Source organism: Cucurbita pepo, chromosome LG20 (genome assembly GCF_002806865.2).
Source record: "Cucurbita pepo subsp. pepo cultivar mu-cu-16 chromosome LG20, ASM280686v2, whole genome shotgun sequence".
Lineage (NCBI taxonomy): Eukaryota > Viridiplantae > Streptophyta > Magnoliopsida > Cucurbitales > Cucurbitaceae > Cucurbita > Cucurbita pepo.
In genome coordinates, this window is record NC_036657.1 from 3,941,682 (window position 1) to 3,955,967 (window position 14,286).

The 14,286-nt window shown below is 39.2% G+C and overlaps 2 protein-coding genes across 2 annotated transcripts; one reads left to right on the forward strand and one right to left on the reverse strand.

Annotated features, from left to right (window-relative positions):
* Nucleotides 1-735: 735 nt before the first annotated feature.
* LOC111783023 (protein CLMP1-like) lies at nt 736-3,752 on the reverse strand. Its single transcript, XM_023663897.1, has one exon. It carries the CDS (start codon nt 3,464-3,466, stop codon nt 1,133-1,135), a length of 2,334 nt encoding a protein of 777 aa, XP_023519665.1. The 5' UTR covers nt 3,467-3,752; the 3' UTR covers nt 736-1,132.
* Nucleotides 3,753-7,053: 3,301 nt separating this feature from the next.
* On the forward strand, nt 7,054-8,955 carry LOC111782627 (vacuolar protein 8-like). Its single transcript, XM_023663410.1, has one exon. The coding sequence runs from the start codon at nt 7,153-7,155 to the stop codon at nt 8,806-8,808; it is 1,656 nt and encodes a 551-aa protein (XP_023519178.1). The 5' UTR covers nt 7,054-7,152; the 3' UTR covers nt 8,809-8,955.
* The last annotated feature ends 5,331 nt before the right edge of the window (nt 8,956-14,286 follow it).

The following is a 14,286-nucleotide window of genomic DNA, read 5'->3' on the forward strand; positions in this document are numbered from 1 at the left end:
TATGTTTATGATATTTCGATTAACATATGTATAATGATCAATCATACATGAATGCACATATATCACACAAACTACATGTATGTATGTATATGTATGTATAATCGAGGATGAGGAATGTAATCTCTGTCCTCCGAGAAATGTAATCTCTGTCCCTAGTCTCATTTAGCTAGAGAAGTCTCTCATTGGTCCCTCCCTTATTCTCACGAGGATTCTCCATCCTGTTTTGCCTTCGTCTCATTAAGATATCGAAGAAAGATCTTGCTCTGGTCCCTCCCGTGTGGGGTAGAATCCTGTAAGACTCCAATTCTACCGATTAAATCGACATCTCTCTAGATATATTTCTTATTTTCATTTGAAAATAAAATTTAAATTTAAATTTTTAGAAATTATATTTTTTTTTTTTTGTTTATGAAATATTATTAGATTTATTAGAAATGAATTTTTTTTTTTTTTTACAGAGAATCTTCACTCCAATCCGAAAATAAAAAATAAACGGGGAAGAGAAGAGGACGGGGAAATCTACGCCACGACACGCTAGTATTGGAATTCAATAACTTCTTCAACATACATCCTTCAAACTTCAGACATTTTTTTTATATTGAAATTGTAAGTTCAAATTAATGTATAGCTAAACCTTAATTATTCTAGTGAATACAGCTTCTGTGTCTTACAGCTTAGTTCATAGTAACTCTATTCTTCACTACAATAATCCATTTACCAAGAACATGCACACACTTCCAACCAAATTTGAACTCAGTTGCTATGATATTTACATGAAGTGACATGCTCATCAAGAATATGGGAGGGGAAAACAGATATGCAACAACAAAATCTGACCACAATATGGTAAAACTTATGCTGAGGCAAAACCAGAATATCAGTTCATTTCGTTTCTTCCAACACAAAAATCATCAACCAATCAATCTGGCACACAAATTATTTGCTTACTTGTCAAATTATGAAGAAAGTTACCACTCCGAGTTCATAACCTGCCCGCTCCGAGTGTCTGTCATCCTCCAATGCGACGGTCGAACGGAGCCAGGCTGAAACAATGTGATTTCTTTTCTTTCGTTTGTTCTAATGAATTTTGGCATTTGGTTTTATAAAGTGATTGTACCATCCTTTCTATCAGCTACCCAGATGCTTGATCGACCTCCTTAACGATATCTTCCTTTTCTTGATTCGCTTTCTTGTTTATGTCTAGACTCGTCTTATCGTCGCCTTCCACAGCATTTTCGTTCGAACAATGATTCTTCAAAACGACAGAAATGTCAGCCTCGGAAGCTCCAGCAAGTCGGAATCGTTCTACAGCAGCATCGAGGTTCTTCTTCCAATCTCCTGTTCCTATTTTACATTCAACTTGGGACCTCTCAAACAGCATATTGCCCCAGAAAAGATGGATTTGGGATTTCATTAGTGCTGCTTGCTCAGCAGTTTCATTGGATGAAACCTCAAACTGACCACCTATTCCCTGCATTTCACTGTCTGCATTACCTGCCTGTTTCTTTCGTCGCTTCAGTAACTCTTCCCTCTTGCTTGCGGTTGGATCTTTCGGCTCTTTCGCCCTCTGCTCCTCCATTTTTTCCCACATCTCGGTCGCTACTTTCATTTTCTCTTCTGCACTGTCGAAAAGTTCGAGTGTTTCTGTAAAATCCCAACTTGAGAGGTCGATTTTCTTAGCTAGTGCAAAAGACCAATGAAGTTTAGCCATTTCGAACTGCTGTTGGCCAAGAGCCAATAGACCTTCATAAAAGTCGGGCTTGATCAAAAGCGCCTCTTCGTATTTCTCTCTTGCTAGGGTGTACTTCTCCTTCACCCATTCATAAGCAGTTTGAAGCTGCTCTGCCACGATATCCTTTCCAGACGACTCGTCTAAAGGAATACGTTTCCTTGCAGCACACATATGAACATTACCCCAGTTGAAGAAAGCTAAAGCAGCAACCTCCTGGAATTTTGATGCTGCCTTGTTAAAATGCTTCTGAGCTTCTTCACTCGTTACCGCCTCCTCAAGAGCCTCGGAGCAGAGCTCCATTCCAATCTCGTGCAAATCTATATGGGCATCTGGATCAATACCAACATGCGTTCGGAAAAGTTGAGCAAATTCAAATAACCAATCGTCCATCTCAACTTCCTTGCACTCGGGATCTTCCAAAGCTCCTGGTTTTTCCTTCGGAACTTCTTTCTCTATCTTCTTATCATTTTCAGAATCAGTAGCTTCTGCTACAGACTCCCCGAGAGGTGAAACGTGCCCACTGTCATCTCCCTTGGATTCTTCACTCTCGATAGGTTTCTCGTCCTCTTCTCCCAACAAAGGTGGTTCTTGCTCAGGACTCACCTCTACAACATGCAATCTAAGCATTCCAAATGAAGCAGGTTTATCTACTTCAGGGTCCTTAGGAACAAAGCTATCGGCACAAAACTCCGCCAGTCTGAGTTCACTTGTACAGGTTATCGTCACCAGATCCCCATCTGCGTCCTTATACTTGATCAAAACAGATTTTGACGACGGAAAACGTTTGCTCACAATCTCTCTAAGATCTTTGAAGCTGCAATTCACTGGCATCATGGCAAGCCTTATGTCATGGTCATAGACAAGCTTCAAAGGCCTCAACTGAACCTTAGGTTCTTGGGTTCGACTTTGAGCATGCAATGACAAGGAAGAAAGTGAATCTTCCTTCAGTTTATCTTCACTTACATTAGGAGCCTTAGAAGACCCACTTGAAGGCTTCAAGACTACTTTGGGAAATTGCAATTTGGGTTCATTTGGGCCATTTTCAGTAGTTAGAACACCCTGATGCCTCTCCACTTTACTATTTAGCAGTACTGTAGCACCCCCCATGGAAGCTGCCACTTTCTTCTGAACCGGTCGAGCAGGCAGACATGGACCTAAGCCTGCAATGGGAGCACCAACAGCCGAGGCACCTAAAGCAGCAGGAGACGGACGGCTCTGAAGGTCCTGTTGAGCCTCCTGGCGAGGTCCAACAGCAGCCCTCAACCGTTTGGCGATGTCAAGAGCATCTCGATGGTTAGGATCGACGACCAACAAGACCTGCACGTCCTGCATTGCCATTTCATACTTCCCAATAGCCTCAAGAGCACGAGCCCTCCGAAGGAGAGCACGAACAAATCGAGGCTGGACCTGGAGGGCCATGTTACACTCAGCAATAACAGTATCATAATCAATTGGTTTCATTTGCATCAAACAAGCCGCTCTATTGCTATGAAACACAGCTCGATCAGGGTGGGTTTTGGGAGTAAGACGAAGCGCACTTTCATACTGTTCAAGAGCACCAACAAAATCCTTATTCTGAAACCTTTTATTCCCCTCTTCTTTCAACTCATGAGCTCTTTTCAAAAAGATAGAAGAATCCAAATCAACACCCCCATTAGCATTTGGAGTCGAATTAACAGCCGAAGAAGCATGATTCGAACCACCCTTCTTCTTACGAGTCCCAGATTTCCCCATATAGATAAAAACGAAAATACAACGCTCTCTCCCACTTCCTCACACGCAGAATATTCAAATTCCAAACAACAATTACAAAAATGAAAATCAACGCTCAGAAATTGCGAGATTTCTCGCGGAAAACTCGAGCCAGAGCACGCAGAGAAGAAGAAAGAGGGAAGCAAACTTACAAAGTTGGATTATCAGGGTCGCCCTGGGAAGCGAATCGGATTGATTCAGGTCAAAATTGAAATTAGATAGCGAGGTGTTGGTGGAAGAGAGAATTCTTGGCGAAAGTTCAGTGAGCGAAAACCCTAGATAGAAGAGAAGGATGGGTTTGGATACAGGTGAGGTTTAATCATCAAATGTGGGCCCCAACTCGTTTACTTTCTCCTGGCCGTCCGATCGATCAAACTCACGGTTGTTTCAATCTTGATGGACCCATCAACAAAATGTTTTTATTTTGAAATTCGTTTTAAAATTTTAATATTGTGTCTAATATATTACTTTTAATCTATTAATTATTTAATTATTACTAAAATTTAATAAAATTTGATATGTAATAAAAGATTTAATGGACTTAATCAATTTTAATCCTCTGTTATTAGATGAACCGTCGCTGAAGTTGTATTTGATACTCAGTTTTATGGTGCAAACCCTCTGTTAAGAGTTTCAACCATGCACGTTCTTGAGATGCTTCAGCAATAAGCAGTTGATAATGATACTATTGGTTGTCATTTGCTACACCAAGAAACTGATCTCGAACCGAGCTTAAACATATACTCAAGCTTAATATTTGGGTATCATGATATCCTGCATAGTCAGAATCACAGTATCCATTTAGGTGGCCGTCTTCACTTCTTTTGTACAAAAAAACCACAGCCAATTGTACCTTTAACATATCACAGGATCTGTCGAGCTACATTTAAATGAGGCTTCTCCGGACTTTGCATATATTGATTCATGACTCCAACTGCATTCTTAAATTCCTTCAGTTGGATCATGTAGATCTTCCCGTCCAACTCTCCGTGTAAGAAAGCATTATTCATATTTATTAGCCATAATTTCCAATCTTTACTTACTGCAAGTGTTGAAGGAACTTGTACGGTAGTGATCTTTGCCACTGAATTAAACATTTCATCATAATCTAGTTCATATTGTTGAGATCAGAACCCAGGAGCTACAGTTCGAGCCTTGTATCTCTCGATTAGTTCATCTTGGGGATGCTTTATTTTGTAAACCCACTTGCAAAAGATGAGTTTGACATCTTCTTTGACCCGCTCTATTACCTTCTGCCCAGCCATATGTTGTGATGCTTCTTCATAAGTCTAGCTCTTTAATTTCGTATTCTATAATAGGTGTGTTGTCATATTTTGGATTCTTTTTTACCTTTAATTTGTTGAGGTGTCATTTCCGTTTCACTAGATTCGCTTGGTTGAGTCACTTCTTGCACACCAACATCAGTGTCACTTGGATCTTCAGGCACATCAACACTTAACCAAATGTGTACAGTTTGCTCCCCCTTCTTCGGTAGAATTTCTTCAATGTTGTCATAGTTTGGTAATACTTCGTTCTCCGAGGGTCACCCCGCTTCTGTTGCACCACTCTGATTGTTAATCGTGTGGTTTGAGCATCCTGAATCAATGATATATTCATTTTCATAATCAATATGTTCATCCATCATTGTCATGAGCGCTAGCTCGTCTTCTTCTATGACACGTATTGCCTTTGTATCTATTCATCCTCAATCTTCTTTTTCGACGTTGCCACATTGCTTTCGACACACTTTTTCCCGAACCAACAATCCTTGGACATGCGACTCTTCTTCTTACAATTGTAGCAAATATCTTCCAATCTCTTCCATTAAGAACTCTTATTGTCGTTCTTGTGAGCTCTCCAGGTTGTTTAGTTCCTTAGTGACTTCTTCCTTTGTCGCCATTTTTGTATCCATGTTTGGTAAACGAATTATTCTTGCTCCCATTTTCACGTGATGCCTCTCATTTGTCTAGTCATGACTTCTTGGCTCGCTAACAAATTTTAAAACTCTACAAGTGATAGTTGAGTGAACCAGTACAACAATAACATAACTTCTATATTTTGGTTGCAATCCGTGGAGAATGATCCTTTCAATTCGAGGTTCTCCAATAACGTATTTTGAATCTAGTTTAGTAATCTCCCGACAGATCGACTTGACCATATGAAAGTATTAAGCAATCGTCATGTCACGTTGTCATATTGCTAACAACTCCTCTAGAAAGTTGCAGCCTCATATCGTTCTTCTTTAAGAACAACATGACGAACGTGTCTCATGCTTCTTACGGTGTCTTGTCATCCCAAATATGACTGTAACACATTTGCACAAAGTGCCATTAGGATTTTCATCTGACGACATAGTTTCATTCCTGCCAACGACCTCTCCAAGGTCCTATCCTTGTAAATACGACATCATGCATGTTGCCCATGTGTTGTAATTATTACTGGTGAGTATATTAATTCCTCAAACGATTTCGAAATCACCCATCATGTTGGTTATACCTCAATAATACCAAACAAACCTTTTCGACACAAAACTTGTAGAGTCACGAACTACTCACAACACAAAAAAAACTCACACACTAATAATATCAAGAAATCGTTTATGATCTGGAAGATCAAACAGAGCTACAACCATCGAGCATACTAAGAATAAATAAGAGGATTTAATTGAAGACCATAAGCATTTTATTTATGAGAGAAAAATAATTTTTCTTTTGGAGTTGCATTATCTCACTCAAAGAATAAATTCTTTTGTGAAGAAAATTAAAATGATAAATTTAGTTTCTTAAAATTTTAAAATTAAAATTTTATTAAAAATCCGCTGTCAAACAATTATCTTATAATATTTTTTTTTTTATAGACAAGGAGACACAAGAGGTCGCCTTCTTAATTAACACACACCCCAATTGTTCCAACTCTTCTTTATTTACTGTTTTTTTTTTTTAATAAATCTTGATTTTAATAATTTTTTATCAAAATTATTAAATAATAATATATATTTTTTTAATGTATTTTCACAATTTATAAAGGAAAGTTAATAGAAACTAAATATTATTTAAAAAATCAACAATAAACTAATTTAACGGTAGGGACATATATAAATATAATTAGTTAAGCTAATAATCTAACTTTTATTAAATTCCAAAAATAATTAATTAACAATTTGACCTAAGATGTCAAAGTTATTAAAAAAAAAAACGGGTAAAAAAATCTTCCATATCATAGATTATATAAAAATAATGTACAAACAGGTAGATTTGCAATTTTCAAATTTAAATAAATATTACAATATTAATTTAAAATTTTTTGAAACTATAAAAAATTTAAGGTTTGGGGCAGTTTAGGAGTAGTTGGATTTTTTTTAATTATTTAAAAAAATCTTAACCGACTTAAATATCAAATATTTACAAATAACAGTAGCTGTCGTAACGGTAATATATATATATATATATATATATATATATATATATATATATATATATATTTTTTTTTTTTATAATTTAGGTAGGATTTAATAATAATTTTATAATTTTATTGTTAATATTATTTATTTATTTGTGCGTGAGATTTTCTTCTACAAGTACCTGCAAATTTGGAGGCGTTCTCATACCTTTCGCAGATTCTTCGTTGTAGAATCTCCGTCTCCATTCTTCCTTCCTTCACTCAACGCCATGAAAGTACCTCCAGAAAACAGCCATTTCCTTCTCTCTAACAATCTCATTTCTTCTGTTCTTGATGATATTCCACTCATCAACGATTTCAAGGGCAAATGGTCTTCCATGGCCACCAAACTCTCGGATCTTCGCGCTCAATTGATCGATGTTTCTGAGTTTCCCAACTCTTCTTCCAATCCGCTCTCTCTCGATTTCCTTCATTCTGTTATGGAAACTCTTACTCAGGCGGCTTCTCTCTCGCACAAGTGCCGCAATCCGGGAGTTTCCGATGGTAAACTCAAGACTCAAAGCGATATTCTCTCCGTTCTCACGAAGTTAGACTGCCTACTCAAAGATGGTGATGTGTTGATTAAGAGTGAGATTCTTCACGACGGTGTGATTTCGAGTTCCTCGTCTAGAAGGGAGGCCGTGCGGGCGGAGTCCAGGAATTTGATCACTAGGTTACAGATTGGAAGCATTGAATCCAGAGTATTGGCTATTGATTCGCTGTTGCAGTTGTTGAATGAGGATGATAAGAATGTCACCATTGCTGCGGCTCAAGGGGCTGTTCCTGTTCTGGTTCGGCTACTGGATTCCAGTTCTTTAGAATTGAAGGAGAAGGCTGTTGCTGCTATTTCCATTGTTTCTACGGTGGATGGTGTTAAGAATGTAATGATTGCTGAAGGAATCGTGCTTTTGAATCACTTGCTGAGGATTCTCGATTCTGGTAGCGGTTTTGCAAAAGAGAAGTCCTGTTTAGCTCTCCAATCTCTGAGTATTTCCAGGCAAAATGCTAGGTCAATCGGTTCCAGAGGAGGGATTTCATCTCTGTTGGAGATTTGTGAGGCCGGAACTCCCGGTTCTCAAGCCTCTGCAGCTGCGGTTTTGAGAAATCTTGCATCATTTAACGAAATCAAGGAGAATTTCATCGAAGAAAATGGGGTTATAGTTCTTTTGGGGCTTTTGACCTCTGGAACTCCATTGGCTCAAGAAAATGCAATTGGTTGTTTGTGTAATTTAGTTGTAGATGATGATAATTTGAAGCTCTTGATCGTTAAAGAAGGTGGGATCGAGTTCTTGAAAATTTTCTGGGATTCGGTTCCATCAGTTCGTAGTCTTGGAGTGGCTGTGGAGCTTTTGAGCCTCTTGGCTTCTTATTCCCCCATTGCAGAAACTCTTATTTCAGAGGGATTTCTTGATCGGCTTCTTCCAGTTTTGAGTTGCGGAGTATTAGGTGCGCGAATTGCAGCAGCTCGAGCAGTTTACGAGCTCAGCTTCTGCGCAAAAGCAAGAAAAGAAATGGGGGAATCTGGATTCATTACACCCTTAATTAATATGCTGGATGGTAAATCTGTTGATGAGAAAACAGCAGCTGCTAAGGCGTTGTCTTCTCTATTACAATATAATGGTAACAGAAGAATTTTCCAGAAAGAGGAGAGGGGAATTGTAAGTGCAGTTCATCTCTTAGATCCTTCAATCTTGAATCTGGATAAGAAGTACCCTGTTTCATTATTAGCCTCGGTTGTGATTTCAAGCAAGTGTAGAAAGCTGATGGCTGCTGCTGGTGCTGCTTTGTATCTACAAAAGCTTGTTGAAATGAATGTTGAGGGGTCAAAGAAGCTGTTGGTAAGTCTTAGCCGTGCTAAAATCTGGGGTGTCTTTGCCAGATCTTAGCCGTGGAGGAGGTCATTTTCCACAACTCTGTTTGTTGTATAGAAGCTGAAGCATGATTCATAAATCTGTATGTGCAATATATGTTTGTATATTTTTAGGTAATGGGTATTGATTCTAGTTTATGAGTGAATAACCTTTTCTGTTCTATGTGATAGAAATGTCAAATGGTGTACTATGTCTATGAGATCTCATCTCGGACACTTCATAAGGGTGTGGAAACATTCCTCATAAGGGTGTGGAAACATTCCTCATAAGGGTGTGGACACTTCTCCCTAGTAGTAGACGCGTTTTAAAACCGTAGGGCTAGTGGCGATACGTTACGGATCAAAGCGGATAATATCTACTAACAGTGGGATTGGGCTGTTACAAATGGTATCAGAGCTAGATACTAGGCAGTGTGTCAGCGAGGACGCTGGCCCTCAAGCGGGGTGGATTGTTAGATCCCACATTGGTTGGAGAGGAGAACAAATCATTCCTCATAAGGGTGTGGATACCTCTCCCTAGTAGACACGTTTTAAAACCGTGAGGCTGACAGCGATACGTAACAGGCCAAAACAGACAATATTTGCTGGTGGTGGGCTTGGTCTATTACAAATAGTATTAGAGCCAGACACCGGGCGGTGTGCCAACCCAGACGTTGGCCCTGTTGGAAAGGAGAACAAAACATTTCTCATAAGGGTATGAAAACCTCTCCCTAGTAGACGCGTTTTAAAATCGTAAGGCTAGTGGCAATACATGGGCCAAAACGAATAATATTTGCTAGTGGGGGCTTGAGCTCTGATAACCCAACTTGATTTTGATTGTTTGATCATTACTGCAAACGTAACTGTTTATAGTTATCATACATGCTGATGTTATATTGTTCTAATGAAGAAAATAGAGGTTGAATTTCAGGATGATTTCCCATCTGAATTTGTTCTTCAATTCAACTGGTGGAGAAGTTTGGAAGGCCTGCTCTGAGTCTTCTTTGGTATTCAATTCTTCAAGTATGTATCTTCTATTCCATATATTCTTCATTAATTATGCATCTGATTTACAACACTTTGTTATCATCATTTGCAGTCTAGAACTTGAGAACAACTGTATATCATTTTGACATTATTGATCCAATATATGCCTATTTTGGTGATGTTGAATCCTCTCTGTAACTGTGGGTCTAAACCACGTGTATCTGTAGTTAAGCATGTGCTTTGTTCTCTGATTAAGACAGGAAATAAGACTGTCTTTGTTGGCTGGTACCTTAACAGGGAAGGGTCCTACCAAACTCTTGGCCCATTCCACCCATTTTCTCTGCCTAAGCTTACCATTTTCATCTCTCAATCTCTTTCCTTCTTCTTTATGAGAAGAAATGATGTTATCCAGTTTGAGTGAGATAGCTTACTTTATTATGGAATCATGAGTTTTCGTTTTCCCTGCCCAACTCTTTTATAGCCTAGCTGGTTTCATGATTAGTGACCAGTTCTCTCAGAGAGAGCTCTTGTATAAAAGTCTTAAAGAGACGTTTTACCAACTCTTGTGACTCCAACATTCTTAATATGACTATGTAATAATCCAAGCCCACCGCTACCAAATATTGTCCTCGTTGGACTTTCGTTTTCGAGCTTCCTCTCAAGGTTTTTAATAGGCATCTAGTAGAGAGATGTTTTCACGTCCTTATAAAGAATGTTTTGTTTCTCCCTCCAACTGATGTGTGATCTCACAATCCACCCTCCTTCGGCGCCCAGCATCTTCGATGGCATTCGTTCCTCCTCTCCAATTGATGTGTGTTCTTAAAATCCACCCCCTTCGGTGCCCAGCGTCCTCGCTGGCCCACTGCCCGATGTCGTCTGCTAGGGAGAGGTTTCCACACCCTTATAAAAAATGCTTTGTTCCCCACTTCAACTGATGTGGGATCTCACAATCCACTCCTCCTTCAGGGCTCAACATCCTTGCTGGCACTCGTTCATCTCTTCAATCGAAGTGGGATCTCACATTCCACCCCTTTCGGGGTCCAACGCCCTTGCTTACACACCGCTCAGTGTCTAGCTCTGATATCATTTGTAATAACCCAAGTCCACCGCTAACAGATATGTAACACTCGCTCATCGTCAACGCGATTCACAAGAGCTACCACTAACATCGATAATAAACTCCAACAACCAATCATAAATTTCAAAAATATTTCCAAAAACATCCAGTAAAACATTTAAAACCATGCTATTTAAAACTTAAAACAACCGAAGTAACTTCTTGACAATGAAAGCATAAGTACACAAAACAGACACAAACATGGATTCCCAAATAGTCTCTAGCCCGCTGGTCTCGTCCTCGTCTTCGGTTGTCTGCATCAACTAAATCTGGAAAGAAAAGTTAAATAATTTTGATGAGTAATTAAATTACCGAGTAAGTAGTAAACTTTATCTTTCATGAATTCATAACTAATCTTTTTAGGTATTTTTTGTTGAACACTGTCATAAGCCCTATTCTCTAGGACCAAGACCTATTCTCAAGGTCTTTTTTTGGCTTGTTAGTTTATCTTTAGGTTTAACAGAAGGCTATATAATGCCATTCTTTCTGCTGTTGAAATTATCAAGTTTTGAGTGTCATATTGTATGTCTTGAATAACTTTGGTGTTGTGAGTACATTTGTTCCGCTTTCGGCGCACAACAAGTGGTATCAGAGCCTTATTGTGGTATTTGGGGGTATTGTGAAAGTTTGGGCCTCATCGACCATTAGACGTGCTCACAATCGTGTTTATTCTCTTGAAAATCAGTTTTCAAGAATTGTGTTTTTGAGTTACATCCAGATTAATTATTGCAAATGGCCGAACCATCACGACGTGGATCGAGAGTGTGGAGTTCCAATCTCGAAGTAGAAAAATTTGATGGAACCAATAATTTTGGTGTTTGGCGAGGCGAAGTTAGCGATTTGCTGGTCATGCAAGACCTCGATGTTTCTCTCCAAGAGGAGATGCCTGAAGACATGACAGAAGCAGAATGGACAAAATTAAATCGGCAAGCCTGTGGAATTATTCGATCCTGTCTTGGCAAGGATCAGAAATATCCATTTATGAAGGTTACCATGGCGAAAGAATTATGGGACAAGCTTGAAGCGAAATATATGAAGAAGAGTGTGGAAAATAAACTCTATTTGAAGAAGAAACTCTTCCGTTTTGACTACAAGGAAGGTATCTCAATGGCTGAGCATTTGGATGATTTTAACAAAATCATCACTGATTTGCTCAATCTTGATGTTAAGATTGATGACGAGGACAAGGCGTTGTTGTTATTAAACTCTTTGCCGGAATCCTACGAGTTTTTAGTAACAACCCTACTACATGGAATCACTAATATTGATTTTGAAGATGTTTCAAATGCCTTAATAAACAATGAGATGCGAAAGAAGGAAAAGGAGACGTATCAAAGCTCTAGCTCAAATGTTCTCACTGCTCATGGAAGAACTTCTACCTGGAAAAGGAACGAATGTGGAGAGTCTCGATTAAAGTCGAGAGGTAGATCTGATAATTGGAGAAAACTTGATAAAAATGAGTGTGCATATTGTCGACAGAAAGGCCATTGGAAAAAAGATTGTTCGATCTTAAAAGAGAAGGGGTCGAAGTCCAATGTGGTTAAAGATGACGACACTGATACAGATGATGCCTTGACAATCTCCCTATCAGCCAGCCAAACCATTGAATGGATTCTTGATTCTGGGTGCTCCTATCATATGTGTCCCAACAAAGAGATGTTTTTGGACTTCAAAAAGTTCAATGGTGGAGTTGTCTATATGGGCAATGATAGTACTTGCAAGATAATGGGAATCGGCTCAGTACAAATCAAGATGTTTGATGGGGTTATACGAAAACTCAAAGATGTGAGGTATGTTCCTGACTTGAAGAAAAACTTGATTTCACTTGGCGTTTTGGATGCGAGTGGTTATCGCATCATTTTGGAAGGAGGGAATTTGAAAGTAGCTCGTGGAGCTTTGGTGGCAATTACAGGAACTAGAAGAGGTAGCATATACTACCTCAACGGAACCACAATAATTGGGCATGCTGCTATGGCAAGTTCGAAAGAACAAGACATATCGAAATTATGGCACATGCGACTCGGGCATGCTGGTGAGAAGGCGCTTCAGACATTGGTGAACCAAGGAGTCCTTAAGGGTGCCACAACTGGAAAAATTGATTTCTGTGAACATTGTATATTTGGTAAACAAAAAAATGTGAAGTTTGGTACAGCTATACACCAAACAAAGGGTATTTTGGATTATGTTCACACCGATGTATGGGGTCCCACAAAGAATGTCTCATTGGGAGGAAAGAGGTGGTTTGTCACCTTTATTGATGACTACTCGAAGAGAGTTTGGATGTATCCCATGAGGCACAAAAACGAGGTTCTCCAAATCTTCCTAGAGTGGAAGAAAATGGTAGAGAATCAGACGGATAGGAAAATCAAAAAGCTGAGATCAGACAACGGGGGAGAATATACTTATGATCCATTCCTTAAAGTATGCCGAGATGAAGGGATCGTTCGACACTTCACTGTTCCTGGTAAGCCACAACAAAATGGAGTTGCTGAGAGAATGAACCAGACATTAATAGAGAAGGTTCGATGCATATTGTCTCAAGCAGGATTGAGTAAGGCATTTTGGGCTGAGGCTCTCAGTTATGCAGTTCACTTGGTGAATCGTTTACCTGTTTCTGGAAACGGTGGGAGAACTCCGCTTGAGGTATGGTCAGGTAGTCCTGTTAGTGATTATGATAAATTGCATGTGTTTGGGTGTCCTGCTTATTATCATGTGACAAACTCAAAACTGGATCCTAGAGCAAAAAAAGCCAAGTTTATGGGCTTTAGCAAAGGTGTGAAGGGCTATAGGTTATGGTGTCCAGAAACAAGTAAAATTGTTAATAGTCGAGATGTGACATTCGATGAGTCTGGAATGTTTTTGCAGAAAATTGAAAATAATGACGAGGCATTGAAGCAGGTGGAGAAGGTGGTGTTCTCTCCTGATGTGGTTGCTCCTACCGAAGAACCTATTGATCAGGTAAATAATAACTTTGATGTCTTAGAACAAAAAGAGCAAAGTCTTGAGGAGCAAAGCCTTGTGAATGAAAGAGTGGAGGAACCTGAGTCAATCGCCAAGAATAGACCACGAAGGGTAATTCGAAAACCTGCAAGGTTTGATGATACGATAGCATATGCTTTCTCTTTGATTGATGGAGTTCCTAACAGCTACAAAGATGCTATTCAGAGCCCGGATAGCTTACACTGGCAAGAGGCTGTGAATCAGGAGATAGCATCATTGGAGATAAATCAAACTTGGGATTTGGTACCACTTCCAAAAGGTAAGAAGGAAATTGGTTGTAAATGGGTTTTTGCAAAAAAGGAAGACTCTTCTGGTATACGTTATAAGGCTCGACTTGTGGCTAAAGGTTACGCACAAAAGGAAGGTATTGATTACAATGAAATTTTCTCACCTGTGGTAAAACATTCTTCC